The sequence below is a fragment of the Hippopotamus amphibius genome, chromosome 9 (assembly GCF_030028045.1).
Source record: "Hippopotamus amphibius kiboko isolate mHipAmp2 chromosome 9, mHipAmp2.hap2, whole genome shotgun sequence".
In the NCBI taxonomy this organism is placed as follows: Eukaryota; Metazoa; Chordata; class Mammalia; order Artiodactyla; family Hippopotamidae; genus Hippopotamus; species Hippopotamus amphibius.
In genome coordinates, this window is record NC_080194.1 from 85,904,490 (window position 1) to 85,919,962 (window position 15,473).

A 15,473-nucleotide genomic window follows, 5' to 3' on the forward strand; every position below is an offset into this window, starting at 1 on the left:
TATATCCACTCTAAATTCACTTTGTTAAGAGCTTTTCCATAAATGGACTTTGAATTTTAACAAGTGATTTTTCTGTCTCTGTTGAGATAATATGATATTTATTCTTCATTTTGTTAATGTAGTGGATCACACATTGATTAATTTGTGAGTGTTGAACCATCTTGCATCCCTAAAATAAATCTCAGCATTTTATGTACTTTTTTTAAATTTTATCATAAAGACAATCCAATGAAAGAGATGATATTATTATTATCACTATTTTAGAAATTATGAACCTGAGGCATAGACAGTTTAAGTACCAGCTGAATCCTCAGGTAGAAATTTCCATTAGGTGTTTAAATGTAAAATTTTACAAGGGAGAAAGGCTTTAAGATTTTTTGAGATGACTCATGAGAGACAATAACTGAAATGAGTTCCTAGAGTCTTTGCAAAATTTCAAGGAAAGATATAAAGAAATCTGCAGGCACAGAGAAAGAACACATACAATAGATTTTTCTTAAGAGATGAAGATGATAGGAAGATGGGAGTTTATTTTTGCCTCTGCCTTGGGGTTGCACAAGCCCCAGAGAAACGTGTAAACTAGATGATAATATTGAGTCCCTAAGGAACTAAATAGAGAACATGGTCCAGAGTGTAAATGCAACTCCATTATTTCTGTTTTACACATAGGATCTATTCCCTGGGGGAGAGACTGAGTAAGGTTCTACGCTGTTTATAATCAAGTGTGCTATACCATTAAACTCACATTCAACCTTCTGTGTCTTATCAAGTGGCAAACGTGATAACATTGCTGTTTATTTTTCCTTGCTGCTTGAGAAGACTCAAAGTCATAATCTGAAATTAATATTTGTAATTCAGAGAGGTGTTCACAGCATATCTGAAATTAAGTCTAGGCTGCATCCTTTTAGAATCAAAGGAACCAAAGCCTCAGGACCTGAAACTGCCTTTCCAGGACCACAGGGGTAAATACCAAGGGAAGGCTCTACGGTTTCTGGTGCCTTTATGAATTCTTCTGATATTAATGTCCTTCCTGCTTTGAGGTGGAAATCAAGAGGTATAAGATCTGCCACTTTCTTTCCCAGCTTGTGCAGTGCTCAGATTCAAGTGAAACTGTTAGGAGAATGTGTTCAAGGGGGATCAGAGAGTGTTCAGAGATTAGGAGGTTCAGAAAGTGCAGTATCTCAGCCAGTAAGTTTCATCTCCATGGACAGACTCTCAGTCTTCTACATTTACTTCTTTTACTTTGTGAAATGGGCAATAACTTAACCTCCTCTAGCCTTTGGGCCCTTAGTTGACTTTTGTTTAGCGACAACTTGGTTCCCACCCCACCAGGTCTAATGTGCATTAGAGGCCAGCACCAGGGAGCTAGAGTCTTTGCCTAAAATTTTACTGGTGAGGGGAGTGCTTAAGTGAATGAAGAAATGATGAGATGTGAAAGGAAGATTCTGTCCTGGCACATCCCTTTCTCTTATTCCTTGGTTTCTCCAGCAAATTTTGCATACTGCAGCACTGCCTTTGCTCTTTAGGCTGTTTGAGATGCTCTTTGTATATTTAACTTATTAAGGTTGTAGTAAAGGAAAGTGCAAGTTACTCACTATCATGATAATGTTAAAGACAGATTCTATGGGTCCAGGTTGGGCTAGTCTTACACACGCCCTGTATATACACTCTTGTAGGATGAGATGCTGTGAGAAGAGCCAAGTTGTTCTCTAATGTAACCCTTTACTCCTGTGTCCACAGATTCCCTTAGAGAAGAATGATTCATGGAAATGGTTCTTTTGTGACTGAATACATTCTGGTGGGATTAACAGACCAACCAGATCTTCAACTTCCCTTGTTCTTCCTGTTTCTAGTAATGTATATGATCACTGTGTTGGGAAATTTGGGCTTGACTACTCTAATTGGGCTGGATTCACACCTACTCACCCCCATGTACTTTTTTCTCTTTAACTTGTCCTTCATCAACCTCTGTTACTGTTCAGTATTTACAACAAAAATGCTGACAAATTTTTTATCAAAGAAGAATATTATCTCTTACATGGGGTGCATGACTCAGCTGTACTTCTTCTGTTTGTTTGTTTTTTTTTTTTTTTGTCATTTCTGAATGTTATGTGTTGACATCAATGGCCTATGATCACTATGTGGCCATCTGTAACCCACTTTTGTATACTATTACCATATCCCCTAAAGTGCGTTCTAGTCTTATGCTTGGTTCATACTTGAGGGCATTTTCTGGTGCCATGGCTCACATTGGATGCATGCTGAGACTGACCTTCTGTGATGCAAACACCATCAACCATTATTTCTGTGACATCCTCCCTGTGCTCCAGCTCTCTTGCTCAAGCACCTATGTCAATGAGCTGGTAGTTTTCATTGTGGTGGGCATCAACATCATTGTTCCCAGTCTCACCATCTTTGTCTCATATGGTCTCAGCCTCACCAGCATCCTCCACATCCCTCCACAGAGGGCAGGTCCAAAGCCTTCAGCACCTGCAGTTCCCACATAATTGCTGTTTCTATGTTCTTTGGATCAGGGGTATTTATGTATCTCAAACCATTATCTGCTGGTTCTGTGGATGAGGGAAAAATCTCTTCTGTCTTTTATACCAATCCATGATGAACCCTTTAATCTATAGTTTGAGGAACAAAGATGTTAAAGTAGCTCTGAGAAAAACCCTGGGGAAAATAAAGTTTTGATTAGAATCAGTGTCTCTGTGCAGTTAGCCATAGGGCAGGAGATGCTGTGTGTTTATTCATAATATTTTTATTGGCAGCCTTCTCATCCTGTTTCTTTCTTACCATTATTTTCTTTCTTCTCTGAACTTCAATTCCTGTCTGTCAATGCAGGTGATTGAAAATAAGTTCTCCAGGGAGAAACTATAAACATCACACCAAATGTGGAATGAGCTGTTAGAAGATATTAAATGGGCTCCCGTGACAGGAGATGCCAATCACCAGTGCTTTGTAATTTGTTGTATAAGAAAAGTTAAACCAGCAGGACTGGTGAACCTGGGAAAGACAAAACCACTCCTTGTTTTGTTGGCTTCTATATGCTACTCTCACATGGATTTTTAAAGTACAAAATCCACAAATTGCACCTGGGAGAGCAATGGCAATTTGAAAGAAATATTTGGTGAATAAGCTAATTTTAACAATGTCTTTTTTAGAATAAGATGTTGGCTTTGTTTTCTTTTGAGAAAATAGGCACAAAGTTGACCACTCAGAAATCCTTATTATGATGTCAAGAGACATTTTAAACATGTTCTAAGATAACTGTAATAACATTTACTACTTTGCTGTTTTTCTAATCTCCACTCAGTATTTAGGTATTTTGAAATTTAGCACAGCTGGATTGCTGGCTTACTTGTTTGCTTTTTGTATGTTCAGCATTGCTAAATCCTTGGCTTATGGTTTTAAATGACCACTCATATCCCATCCCCTAATCCAATATTAACATGCTTGCTTTTTACTTTAGTTCTATTTATATGAGATAGTTGATCTTGGTTGGATTTTTTCATTTTTCTTTTCTAGTAACTGTTCTGATAAAATTGTTTTCCATATTGAAAGAAATGAGTATCTCAATAGGCAAACAATATCTGCGCTATTCAGGAAGCTTTGCAGACATCATGGAGTGTGTTCATTCTTTTATATATTTTATTAGTATTTGAGGTAGCCCAAAGAGTGGGTTAAAACTGGTCATTAATCTTTTATTTGAAGAGACTCAAAATACAAATGAAACCTGTTTCAATCTCAGAAAAAATTCTTTCTTTAAAATTAGGTTTTATTCTTTGGGATTATTTTGCAAAAGATTAATCAGAAAAACAGACGTACATACAGATTTAAAAGTTAAGGGTGTCAAAGTTTCAACAGAGGAAATTTAATTTTTATTTAGTGCCTTTAAGTACTATATAGCTATTTGGACTTCTTTCAAAAGGGAAGGAAATGTCAGAGGAAACAGGCCAGTTGTTTTCTCTACACAGCATGGTATTGTCATTTGTAGTTTTTTGCTCTATTTATTGTGTGAAATCAGATAAAGGGAGTTATGAGGTAAAGCAGGATTCTGTTGAAGCTGGCACAGCTGAGTCAAACAGGTAAGCCATGGGATTCTGCTGTGCCTGTGCACTAGTTCAGAGCTGTTTCTAAGTCAAGGGGAAAGCTGTGATTTTCTAGGCATAACAAAAGAGGTCCTCTTAGTTAAGGACCAGAAATTTCCCTGACTATATTCTGAATTTAATGTAAAGTTTCTCTAAATGAGTTACTTATAACTTCCATATGTGGCCTCAGTGGTATTAATTATGTTTATCATGTTGTACATTACATTCCTAGTACTTTTTTATCTTGAAAGTGGAAGATTCTACCTTTTAACGACATTCATCTGATTACCCCTCCCTCCACCATATGTCTCTGCCAACCACTACTCTGATATCTTTTTCTACATGTTTGTTTTTGAAGCTTAATTGACCTACAACACTAAATTAGTTCCTGGTGCACAGCATAGTGCTTGGACATATCTATACAGTTCAAAATTATTACCATGATACATCTCATTACCAACTGTCGCCATAAAATATATTACATAATTATTGACTGTATTCCCCACACTATACATTTCATAGCTGTGGCTCATTTATCTTGTAATTGGAAGTTTGCACCTTCTCATCTCTCTCATCTATTTCTCTCCTCCCCCCCTCAACTCCCTCAGCTCTGGCAACTACCATTTTCCTCTCTGTATCTATGACTCTTTTTCTGTTTTCCATTTGTTCATTTGTTTTGTTTTTTAGGTACCACATACAAATGAAATCATATAGTATTTGTATTTTCTGTCTGACTTATTTTACTTAGCATAATAAAATCTCCAGGTCCATCTATATTGTTGCAAGTGGCAAAATTTCCTTCTTTTTTATGGTTGATATATAAAGAATATTTTATATTGATATATAAGGAATATATAATATTCTTTTATCCCTTCATCTATTGGTTGATGGAAACAAGCAGATTGTTTCTTTGTCTTGCTATTATTGTAAATAATGCTGCAGTGAACATAGCAGTGCATATATTTTTTTGAATTAGTGTTTTCATTTTCTTTGGATAAATCCCTAGGAGTAGAATTGCTGGATCATATAGTAGTTCCACTCTTAATTATTTGAAAAATCAACATACTGTTTTCTGTATTGACTGCACCAATTTACATTCCTACCAACAGTGTATGAATGTTCCCTTTTCTCCACATCCTTGCTTGTGCTTGTTCTTTGTTGTCTTTTGGATAATAGCCATTCTAACAAATGTGAGGTAATATCTTGTTGTGGTTTTGCATTTCCCTGATGATTAGTAATGTTGAACACCTTTAAATGTACCTGTTGGCTATCTATATGTCTTCTTTGGAAAAATGTCTATTCAGGTCCTCAGCCTGTTTTTTAATCAAGTTGTTTGTTTTTTTGATGTTGAGTTGTATGAGTTCTTTGTATAGTTTGGATATTTACTCTTTTTCGGATATATTGTTTGCAAATAATTTATTCCATTTGGTGCATGGCCTTTTCATTTTGTGGATAGCTTCCTTTGCTGTGCAAAGCTTTTTAGTTTGATGTAGCTCCATTTGTTTATTTTTGCTTTTGTTTCCCTTACCTGAGGAGACATATCCAAAAATTTAATCCAAACCAATGTCAAAAAGTGTACTGCCATATGAATAAAAAATAACACTTTCAAAAAAAATATACTGCCTTTTTTTGGTCTAGAAGATTTATGGTTTCAAGTCTTATATTTAAGTCTTTAATCCATTTTGAGTTTATTTGTGTATATGGTATGATAAAGAAGTCCAGTTTGATTCTTTTGCATGTAACTGGCCAGTTTTCCCTACACTATTTCTTGAAGACTCTGTCTTTTCCCTATTGTATATTCTTGCCTCCTTCATTGTAGATTAGTTATTACAGAAGTGTGAGTTCATTTATGGGATCTCTACTCTGCTCCATTTTTCTATGTGTCTGTTTTTGTGCTAGTACTGTAGTGTTTTGATAACTGTAGCTTTATAATATAGTTTGAAATCAGGATGCATGATTCCTCCAGCTTTGTTCTTTCTCAAGATTGTTTTGGGTATTCAGGGTCTTATGTGTTTCTATACATATTTTAGAATTATTTATTCCAGTTTTGTGAAAAATTCCATTAGTATTTTGATAGCAATTGCATTGAGTCTGTAGATTGCCTTGCATAAAAAGGTCATTTTAACTATATTAATTCTTCTAATCCATGAGCATGGTATATCTATCCATTTGTTTGTGTCATCTTCAATTTCTTTCCTTAGTGTCTTATGTATTGTTTTATGTCATTTGTAGACAGTGACAGTTTTAATTCTTCCTTTCCAAAGTGGATGACTTTAATTCTTTTTCTTGTCTGATTTCTGTGGCTAGGACTTCTAATACTATGTTGAATAAAAGTGATGAGAATGGGCATTTTTGTCTTGTTCCTGGCCTTAAAGGAAATGCATTTAGCTTTTCACCTTTGAGTATGATGTTAGCCTTGGTCTTGTTGTATATAACCTTTGCTTTGTTGAGGTATGTTTTCTCTATACCCACTTTGTTGAGAATTTTTATCATAAATGGATGTTGAATTTTGTCAAAAGCTTTTTCTGCATCTATTGAGATAATCATATGGTTTTCATTCTCCAATCTGTTAATGTGGTGTAATGCATCGATTGACCTGAGGATGTTGAGCCATCCTTGCATCCCTGGACTAATTCCTACTTGATCATGGTTTTGATACTTTTAATATCTTGTTTGATTTGGTTTGCTATTTTGTTGAGGATTTTTGCATCTATGTTAATCAGTAATATTGTCCTGTGATCTTCTTTTTTGTGATATCTTTGTCTGATTTTGGTATCAGGGTGATGCTGCTCTTGTAGAATGAGTTTGGAAGTGTTCCTTCTTCTAAATTTTTTGGAATACTTAGAGAAGGACATGTCAGCCAGCTGGTCAGCAGGGCTGCATCCTTGGCACTCTGTTGAGCAGGACCGAATCCTAGGGCAGCTTGGAGGCTCATAGGGGCCTATGGCTGCTGAGGACCTGCTGGTGGTGAGGCTGTAACCTTGTGAAACTGGATACTTGACCTGGGGACTCCCAGTAGTGGGTCAACTGTCTTAGGGGCAGGCCCAAGTCCCAGCCACTAACAAACTAGAGGAAAGACTACAGAATGTCTGTTGCCAGCACCAATATCCTCATGGTAGAATGGGCTCCACCAAAAGGCTGCCACTACCAATTGTGTCCCCAGAGTGAATCTCAGTTGCAGGAGGCTCTCCAATATCCGCAAATGGGTCTGATCCATGTTCCTTTCAAGCTGAGTCTGGAACAAGTGAGATTTTGTGTGAGACTCCTTAAAACAGAGTCTCTATTTCATTTAGCCCTCTAGCTTTCCAGAAAGTAAGTCCCAGTGGCCTTCAAGTCCCAAGTGGGGGCTTGTCTTCTTGGCACAAGATGCCTGGGCTGCAGAGACTGAGGCTCAAATCTGTTGCTCCTTTGGGAGAACCTCTGCAATTGTGATTTTGCTCCCATTCATGGGTCACCTATCAGGGGGTCTACACCCCTCCTACCCATCTCATCATAGTTCCTTGTTTACATCTTTAGTTGTAGAAAATATTTTCTTCTAGTCTTCAGGTCATTCTGATGGATAGTAGCTCTGCACATAGATTTAATTTTGATGTGCCTATGGGAGAAGGTGAGTTCAAGGTCTTCCTGCTCCACCATCTTGGCCACTCCCCTCCCTTTACTCTTTTTTGTGTCTTTTAAAGAAAGACCATTCACTACATCTTGCATTTATTTTTTTAAAGCTAACTTTTTATCACCTATGTGACAGGTCCTCTTTGGATCACAGTTTTGTGTAACAATTGAATCTGGAGTGATTTGTTCACTCACAAACTTACTGGGTGTTATGTTGGTTGACTATATTAGTACCATAATGCTGATTAGACCTTGTGAATGGGAAATAGGAGATATCCTAGATGCCCTGAAAATATATATGTGTACCATACTGTGGGAGAAAAACCTATGGAAACAAATAAAATGTCACCTCAGGGACATTTCTGGTAATCTAGTTGCCTTGGGGTGAGTTCAGTTAGTCTGCAAAATCTGGTCCAGGTTTGATAATGTTCATGAAGTTCAGCTTATACTGCACTGAAGTTTCTTTTCTTTCATTTTACCCCTGAAGCACTAAATATATAGTTCAAAGGATTTATAGGAGTTACTGGTATTGAAGGAAGGCCATAACTTCCCACAACATTCTTATTTTCACATGGAGGGGTTCTCCAAGGTATCATTTTCTTGGCATACTGCACTATGAGAAATATCTGGCTTGTCATACAAACACAGAATTGTAGGATTCCTGGCTCTTCTCTCCCTCCTAAACAAAACATTTGTACCAACTAATAAGGCGATACTTTTCTACTTTGCCTTTTTCCTTACCTGGTGAATCAGGGTAATTCCATGGGTTGCCTCTGCATTTAACTATATCCAGAAGTGAAAACAAGTAGTAAATGACTGCAAGCTAGTTTGGCAAGATCAAAACATGCTCATGGGATGGCTGGGTCATATGGTAGTTCCATTTTTAGTTTTGTAAGGAACCTCCAAGCTGTTTTCCATAGTGGCTGTACCAACTTACATTCCCACCAACAGTGCAGAAGGGTTCCCTTTTCTCCACACTCTCTCCAGCATTTATTGTTTCTAGAATTTTTGATGATGGCCATTCTCACCGGTGTGAGGTGATACCTCATTGTAGCTTTGACTTGCATTATAGTATTTTGAATCTCCCAGTGTATTTCCAAGTTAATACAAATAATGCTTCTCTTCTTGGGCACCCATTACAGCTATCACAATGTACCTTGCATGATGCTACATTTGTATTTCTCCCTTACCCAACAATGACCTTTGTGAGTGCAGAGAATTTGTTCTTTTTGTGTATCTATTGTTTACAATGTGCTTTAACACTTAGTAAATGTCCCATAACATTTTGTGTTATTTGAATTAAATAAAATAGTGTGATTTTTACAAGGATCTGGAAAGAATCCAAGCGAACCCAATGGCTAAGTCATTTTGGTCTAACTTGTTTTCAGTTTTCTCCTTTGCAAAATGAGTAGCTTCATATAATGGTCCATATCAGTCTGGTTTATTGGAATTAACCTCTTACATAGATCACTGTTTCATGGTTTACATAGGTCATGCTTTCAGAGTTGGCATGATTTTCTTTCGAGCATAGCTTCATAGCTTACCTAGAACAAGATGTTCCAAGCTAGCCCAAAAGGGATGCCTTGCTAAAGCATCTCTGGAATGCAGTTGCTGTAAGTCTGAAGAGTCTGAGACACACTCTCTAGTTTTAACAGCTGCCTACCAGTTGTCCTTTTCTCCTCCTGGTATGCTAGGGTGGTGACATTTATTTCATTAACAAGATACATGTGGCATTACAATCAAGATTTTATTTTGAGAACAATGAATTTACATGTTCAATATATGTATATATTTGGATGACTCTTTATAAGGTTCATGTCCCAAGCCTTACCTCCTCAAACTGTGTCCAAAGAACATTTTGTAAATTATGTCAAATAAATGTGAATTATAGACCTAGGAAATGCAGCCTAGGACTGGTAGTAAAATTAGGATATATGCCCAATAACTTTGATGATATATTTTTGTCTCTAAGGTTATTTGCTTATTTTTATATATTTAGTATTTGTCCCCTATTTACTTACAGATAAAATATTAAGATTGCCAAAAATAGAAGTTTTACACTTGGGATAAAAAACCAGGAATTCTATAATTATAGAAGGAAAATCTAGATAGTTTTATCAGTGACCAGTACAGTATAAACAGTGCCTACAGTGCATAGTAGACAAATGTTCACTTTCAAAAATCTTGGAGGTCAAAGTAAAAAACAATTAACATACAATTTTCATTAGCTCATAAATGTGAATAAAGCCATTCTTCTTGAGAATTAATCATTTTTGGTCTGATTTTTCTAATTAAAAATTTCACCATACATATATCTATTACATAATTTATTTGAATATTATAAGTAATTTTTTCAATAAAGAGGTTTTCAAATGGAAAGAAAAAGCTTTTTTAAAGCTTTGATTTAACTTGCACAAAATAAAATATAGAAGTACTATATTAGCATTTTTGGAAAATATGTATATAGGAGATAGAAGTAAACTATTTTTCTGAGGATTTACTTGATAGAATACTGAAAAGATAAAGAATTGGCCGCTATCCTTCTTATATTATCACCACTAATTGGCTACTTAAACTGGAAGTCTCAGAAGCATTGCACAGCGAGAAAAACTAAAAATTTATTGCTTTCATTAAAATTTAATGGAAATGTTCTGTAAAAGTGTAACATTCATGTTGGCATTTAATTTTATTATAAATAAAATATTAATAAAAGCTAGTCATATCTGGCCTTTCTTGATTATTTACTTTGAGTAAACACTGACTCACTTTTCAGCTTCAGTAGAGCTGTCTTGACTTCCTTGTTTCTCAGGGTGTACACCACAGGGTTCAGAAGGGGCGTCAGCACAGTGTAGAAAACTGCCACAATCCTATCTACAGCCTCCTTGGAGCCTGGCCTCAGGTAAATGAAAACACAGGGAGCAAAGAAACAAAGGACCACAATGCTGTGGGAGGCACAGGTCTGAAAGGCTCTGCATCTCCCCTCTGAGGTGCGGATCTTCAGGATGGAATGGACGATGGACACATAGGACAGCACTATCAGGAGAAAGCAGCACGAGGCCACCACCCCAATGTTGACCAAGATCACCATCTCGATGGCAGAGGTGTCTGTGCAGGCCAGTTTTAGGATGGGCGGTGCATCACAGATGTAATGCTGGATCTGGCTGGGCCCACAGTAGGGCAGACGGAAGGTCAGTGTGGTCTGGACAGCAGAGTGCAGAGAGCCACTGAGCCACGTGGTTGTGGCCAGGAGGGCGCATGTTCTCCCCCTCATCATGCTGGTGTACCTGAGCGGGTAACTGATGGCCAGGTAGCGGTCATAGGACATGACAGTGTAGAGGAAACACTCGGTGCTCCCCAGGAAGTGGAAGCAGTAGAGCTGGGCCACACAGCTGTGAAAGGAGATAGCCCTGCCTCCTGGGGAGACCAGGGTCATCAGCATTTTGGGCATAGTAACTGTGGAGAACCACATGTCAATGAAGGACAGGTTGATCAGGAAGTAGTACATGGGGGTGTGGAGGTGGGGATCCACCGTGATCACCAGCAGGATGAGAAGGTTCCCCACCACAGTGAGGATATAGATCACCAGGAAGATTCCAAAGAGGAGCGTGCCCAGCTCTGATGCATGGGGAAGGCCCATGAGGATAAATGTTGTCACTAGGCTCACGTTTGTCATTTCTCCTCTATATGGCTCTCTGTTCCTACAGGAAGGACAGCAAATCCAACATTTACATATTTCATATGAGAATGTATTTCACATGAAATATGCCAACTACATCTTATCTGATAGAGAATACAAAGGATACATTTTTCTTCATCTTTTACATAGATAGCACTTTTGCTTTAATGTGGAGCTCTGAGGACAAATGGTTACCTCCTTATTGTAGAACCTAAAGAGGACTAAACTCATATAAAAGCCAAATAGAAAAGAGGAGTAAATTTTGTATTCTGTTTTTTTGTGGAATTTTTGTATTCTGTTTTCTGTGGAATTAAGAAAGATACCCAAACTAGCAACATTTCAGAGTTGCTATCTCCCCCAAGGATAAAGCATTTATTCAGGCATCTCTCTCTCTCTCTGTCTCTTTTTCTCTAATACACATACGTATGCAGACATACACATAGACAGACTGAAATGCTGCCCCCCCACACACACACACTTCCAAACATTCAAATTCAGTCTCTTTGATTATCAGAATTTCCACTATAAATTGCTAAAGAAATTTTCATCCTTGATAGTTGAGAGAAAACTGCCTTTCTAAAGCTCTCTGATTAGCAGCAGATATGTCAAGGCAGGACCCCAAAATGGTCTAGCATTACTTGAAGCAAGAGTCCTCTGTCCTACCCTCGACCATGGTCCCCTGATTGTGTGTGAAATCTGACACAAAGCTAATGCAGTAATGGTCAGAATTTCACTGCTTTCCTCAACTTCTGTTGTACAATGTTTATTTATATTTATAAATTTTTATTATTTTTCCCTTCCCTCCAGGATCTTAAGCAATCAATCATCCTCCTTATAAAGTGTGATCAAATCATCTCACAATATATTTTGAGATGCTCATGAAGAATTACACCTGTTTAATTAAGAATTAAGAATTAAGGTCTTAAGAATTAAGACCTGCTTAAGTAGTGATATTGAGAACTAAACCATATCTATAGGATTTGAGTTCCAAAACTTAATATTTATATTTATAAACAGACAAAAGTGTGCTTTAAAAAATAAAGAAAAATAGGTAGTCTGAAATTGCTTTTATTTCTTCTAGGATTTCTGTTACTCCAAGGCTCAAACTGTAAAAATTTTTGTTTTCTTTTGTTTGAGTGATCTGAATGCTCCCACAATTGTATACTCAAAGAGAAAAGAAATTAAAAAGTATGAAGAAAGGAAGAGAAATCAAGTTGGAGTCCTGAAATTCTAATAGAAAAGGAACAGTTCTTCACTAATTTCTAAGATGCTTATGCCATATAGAGTCGTATCAGTAACACCTTTCCACTCCGGAGTATGTGATAAGATCAGAGTTTTTCTTTTGCTTTAAATCAGAGTTGTAATGCTAAGGTTTATAGAGAAAGCATTTTATTAATTTGTGGTTTTATAGAATTTTGAGTTTTTTATAAAATTACTCAAAGTTGGTTCTGTAAGCCGTGATGAAAGCAACATAAGCTTACACTAAAGAAGAAAAACAAGACTATGACCATAAACACATCGTAATGACCCCCAAATTCCAAACAATGAAAAACACTAAGCTTTTGCCAATTTTTGTTACTTACCAATCTTACAACTAGGTTTTGGATCATCAGGTAAATTCAAGGTTTAAAGAAATTTTCAGTGTTTGATGAGTAGAGTGCTGCTGTTTCCCTCATAGAAAAAAAAGCCACAAGAGGAACAAGCTATAGAAATATTTATTTCAAATAATAGAGCTTAAGGTTGATTTGATATCTCAAAAGATATTGCCTTGGCCCTTGAGTCCTCATGGATGAGGATGTTTCCACATTATGATAAATAATCAGGGTTTTTTTCCAAATGCCTTTCTCTGCATTTGATGGACCATCATTCCCTAAGACATTTTACATAGCCCAAAATAAAATTCCAAAGTAAATAACCATGACACTCTGGGTTTGAAAATTCCTTGTGCTGGGAATGATTTCGTTGTATTGTGTTGTGTTTTGTTTTCTTTGATTCCTTCTTTAAATTCACAGGTGAAAAATCATGGGCTTTCATCCCCAAAGGGCAATTCTCTGATGAGGTTCATAGTCTCTTTGGTGAATCTTATGCTTTCCGGTGATTATGGTCAGTCACAGAAAGGAGTTCTGGAGCTTCTTCACTCTAGGGATGATATGAGTCCTATTGCTCCTGGATAAACATCTTACTAATTAAATGCCCTCCCTTTGGGACCTGGAAGCCTGCAAGTTCCTAGTCAAGAATGGGTGCTATCTCACCGTCTGATTCAGAGATTTTCTCTCCTTTCAAAGACTTCTGCCTTTGTAACTTCTATCTTCTAAACTTACTTAGATTTTGTGTGAGAGTTAATTTTTTTAAGCTTGGTTGAATATAGCTAGAGAATGGGAGGCTATGCTTTTTCTTCTAGAATTAATGTATATCTTAGCTATGAGAAGAAGGGCTTTATGTAAACAAAGAGGAAACCTGGTCTGACACAGAAGCCCAACAGCACTCAGTTTTAGAAGAAGAAAATGGTAGCTTCAGAAGCCTTTTGTGGTGATAGACCTGTTCTCACTTGTATATGGGAAGTATTGCTCTCCACAGGATGGGTTTTGAGGAACTGAAGCCCCCTGAATTAATATTTGCCTCAGTTAACCTATCACATTGCCCAATTTTCTCATATTGGCTATCAATTTTAGTATAAGGCATATAAAGTCAATGTAAAATCACAATCATATCTTGAAAATTATCTGCAAAATTATTTGCCACTTAGCTCTAGTTAGTGTATTTTAAAATCTCTTTATAAAATACATACTAACAATACTGTTGATTTAAACTTCCATCTGACTTCTTTCACATACCTTTATGAATGCTCTCAATTTCTATTTGATTCTCTTTGGCCACACACATATAAAATAATATTATTTTTATAAAATACTAATTTTGTCTTTTTCCTTTCCAAAAGTGAACACCCATGAATTTTTTTTCTGCCCCTAAGACATTGACCTAAACCACTATTGTTTCCCAGCTGTTATTGTACAGAGATTACTTCAGTCTCTTAAGAGTGCTACTCCTTCAAGAGAAGGTCAATAATGATATTTGCTGACTTTTACTTTCTGCAGGAACAAGAAACAAATGATTGCATTAAACTTTTAGGCTATATTTCATTAAAACCCAATGGTATTCTAGGTGATGAATGAGCCAGAACTTCCAATGTCAAGAATTCTGCACTGAATAATCCTTAGGACATGGGAAAAGACACAGCTGAGATGACACACACATTCTGGTGACTTCTGTTGACTCTAACAAAGACTAGAGAAGGGTAGAGCCCCATGCACTTGTGTTTGCCACCCTGATTAGTCACTGGGCCTGGTCTGCCAGTGAACCATTCCTTCAACATTATTGCTTTCAAATTGTTTTTGCTACTCAGGGACGTTTGAATTTTCATATAAATTTTAGAATCATCTTGTCAATTTGCACAAAAAACCAGCTGAGATTGTCATTAGAATTGCATTGAATCTATACATCAATTTAGGAGACTTGAGATCTTAATTCTACTAAATAAATTCTCCTTGATTCTCCTTAATCCTATCTCACCCCACCCCCTTGGTGATCCCCATTGATATCCACTAGTTAGTCCTCCATAGCTGTGAGTTTGTTTCCAACTTTTTATAAATATTTGTTTGTTTTATTTTTCAGATTCCACCTATAAGTGACAGCATATAGTATTTATCTTTCTCAGTCTGACTTATTTCACTAAGCATAATATTCTCTAGGTCCATGCACATTGTTATAAATGACAGAATTTCATTCTTTTTATGAACAAGTAATATAATATCCCAGTGTTTGTGCATGTATATGTATGTACATACATATCTTCTTTATCCATTCATCTATTGATGGGCACTTAGGTTGCCTCCATATCTTGGCTATTGTAAATAATGTTCCTATGAACATTGAGGTGCATGTATCCTTTTCAAGTTAGTCTTTTCATTTTCTTCAGATATGTACCCAGCAGTGGATTTGCTGGGTCATACAGTACTTCTAAGTTTTGAGGAGCCTCCACACTATGTTATCCATAGTGGCTGCACTAATTTACAGTCCCACTTACAGTGATTAGG

The 15,473-nt window shown here is 36.7% G+C and overlaps 1 protein-coding gene and 1 pseudogene across 1 annotated transcript; one reads left to right on the plus strand and one right to left on the minus strand.

The window, feature by feature from the left end:
* The first annotated feature begins 1,756 nt into the window (after positions 1-1,756).
* On the plus strand, positions 1,757-2,697 carry LOC130861309 (olfactory receptor 8B3-like; annotated as a pseudogene).
* A 7,743-nt stretch (positions 2,698-10,440) lies between these two features.
* Positions 10,441-11,376, minus strand: LOC130829207 (olfactory receptor 10G9-like). The gene has a single exon (XM_057695483.1). The coding sequence runs from the start codon at positions 11,374-11,376 to the stop codon at positions 10,441-10,443; it is 936 nt and encodes a 311-aa protein (XP_057551466.1).
* Positions 11,377-15,473: the final 4,097 nt, after the last annotated feature.

Bases quoted from the DNA above. Each gene is read 5' to 3' on its own strand.
- LOC130829207 (XM_057695483.1), bottom strand. From the start codon at position 11,376: ATGACAAACGTGAGCCTAGTGACAACATTTATCCTCATGGGCCTTCCC.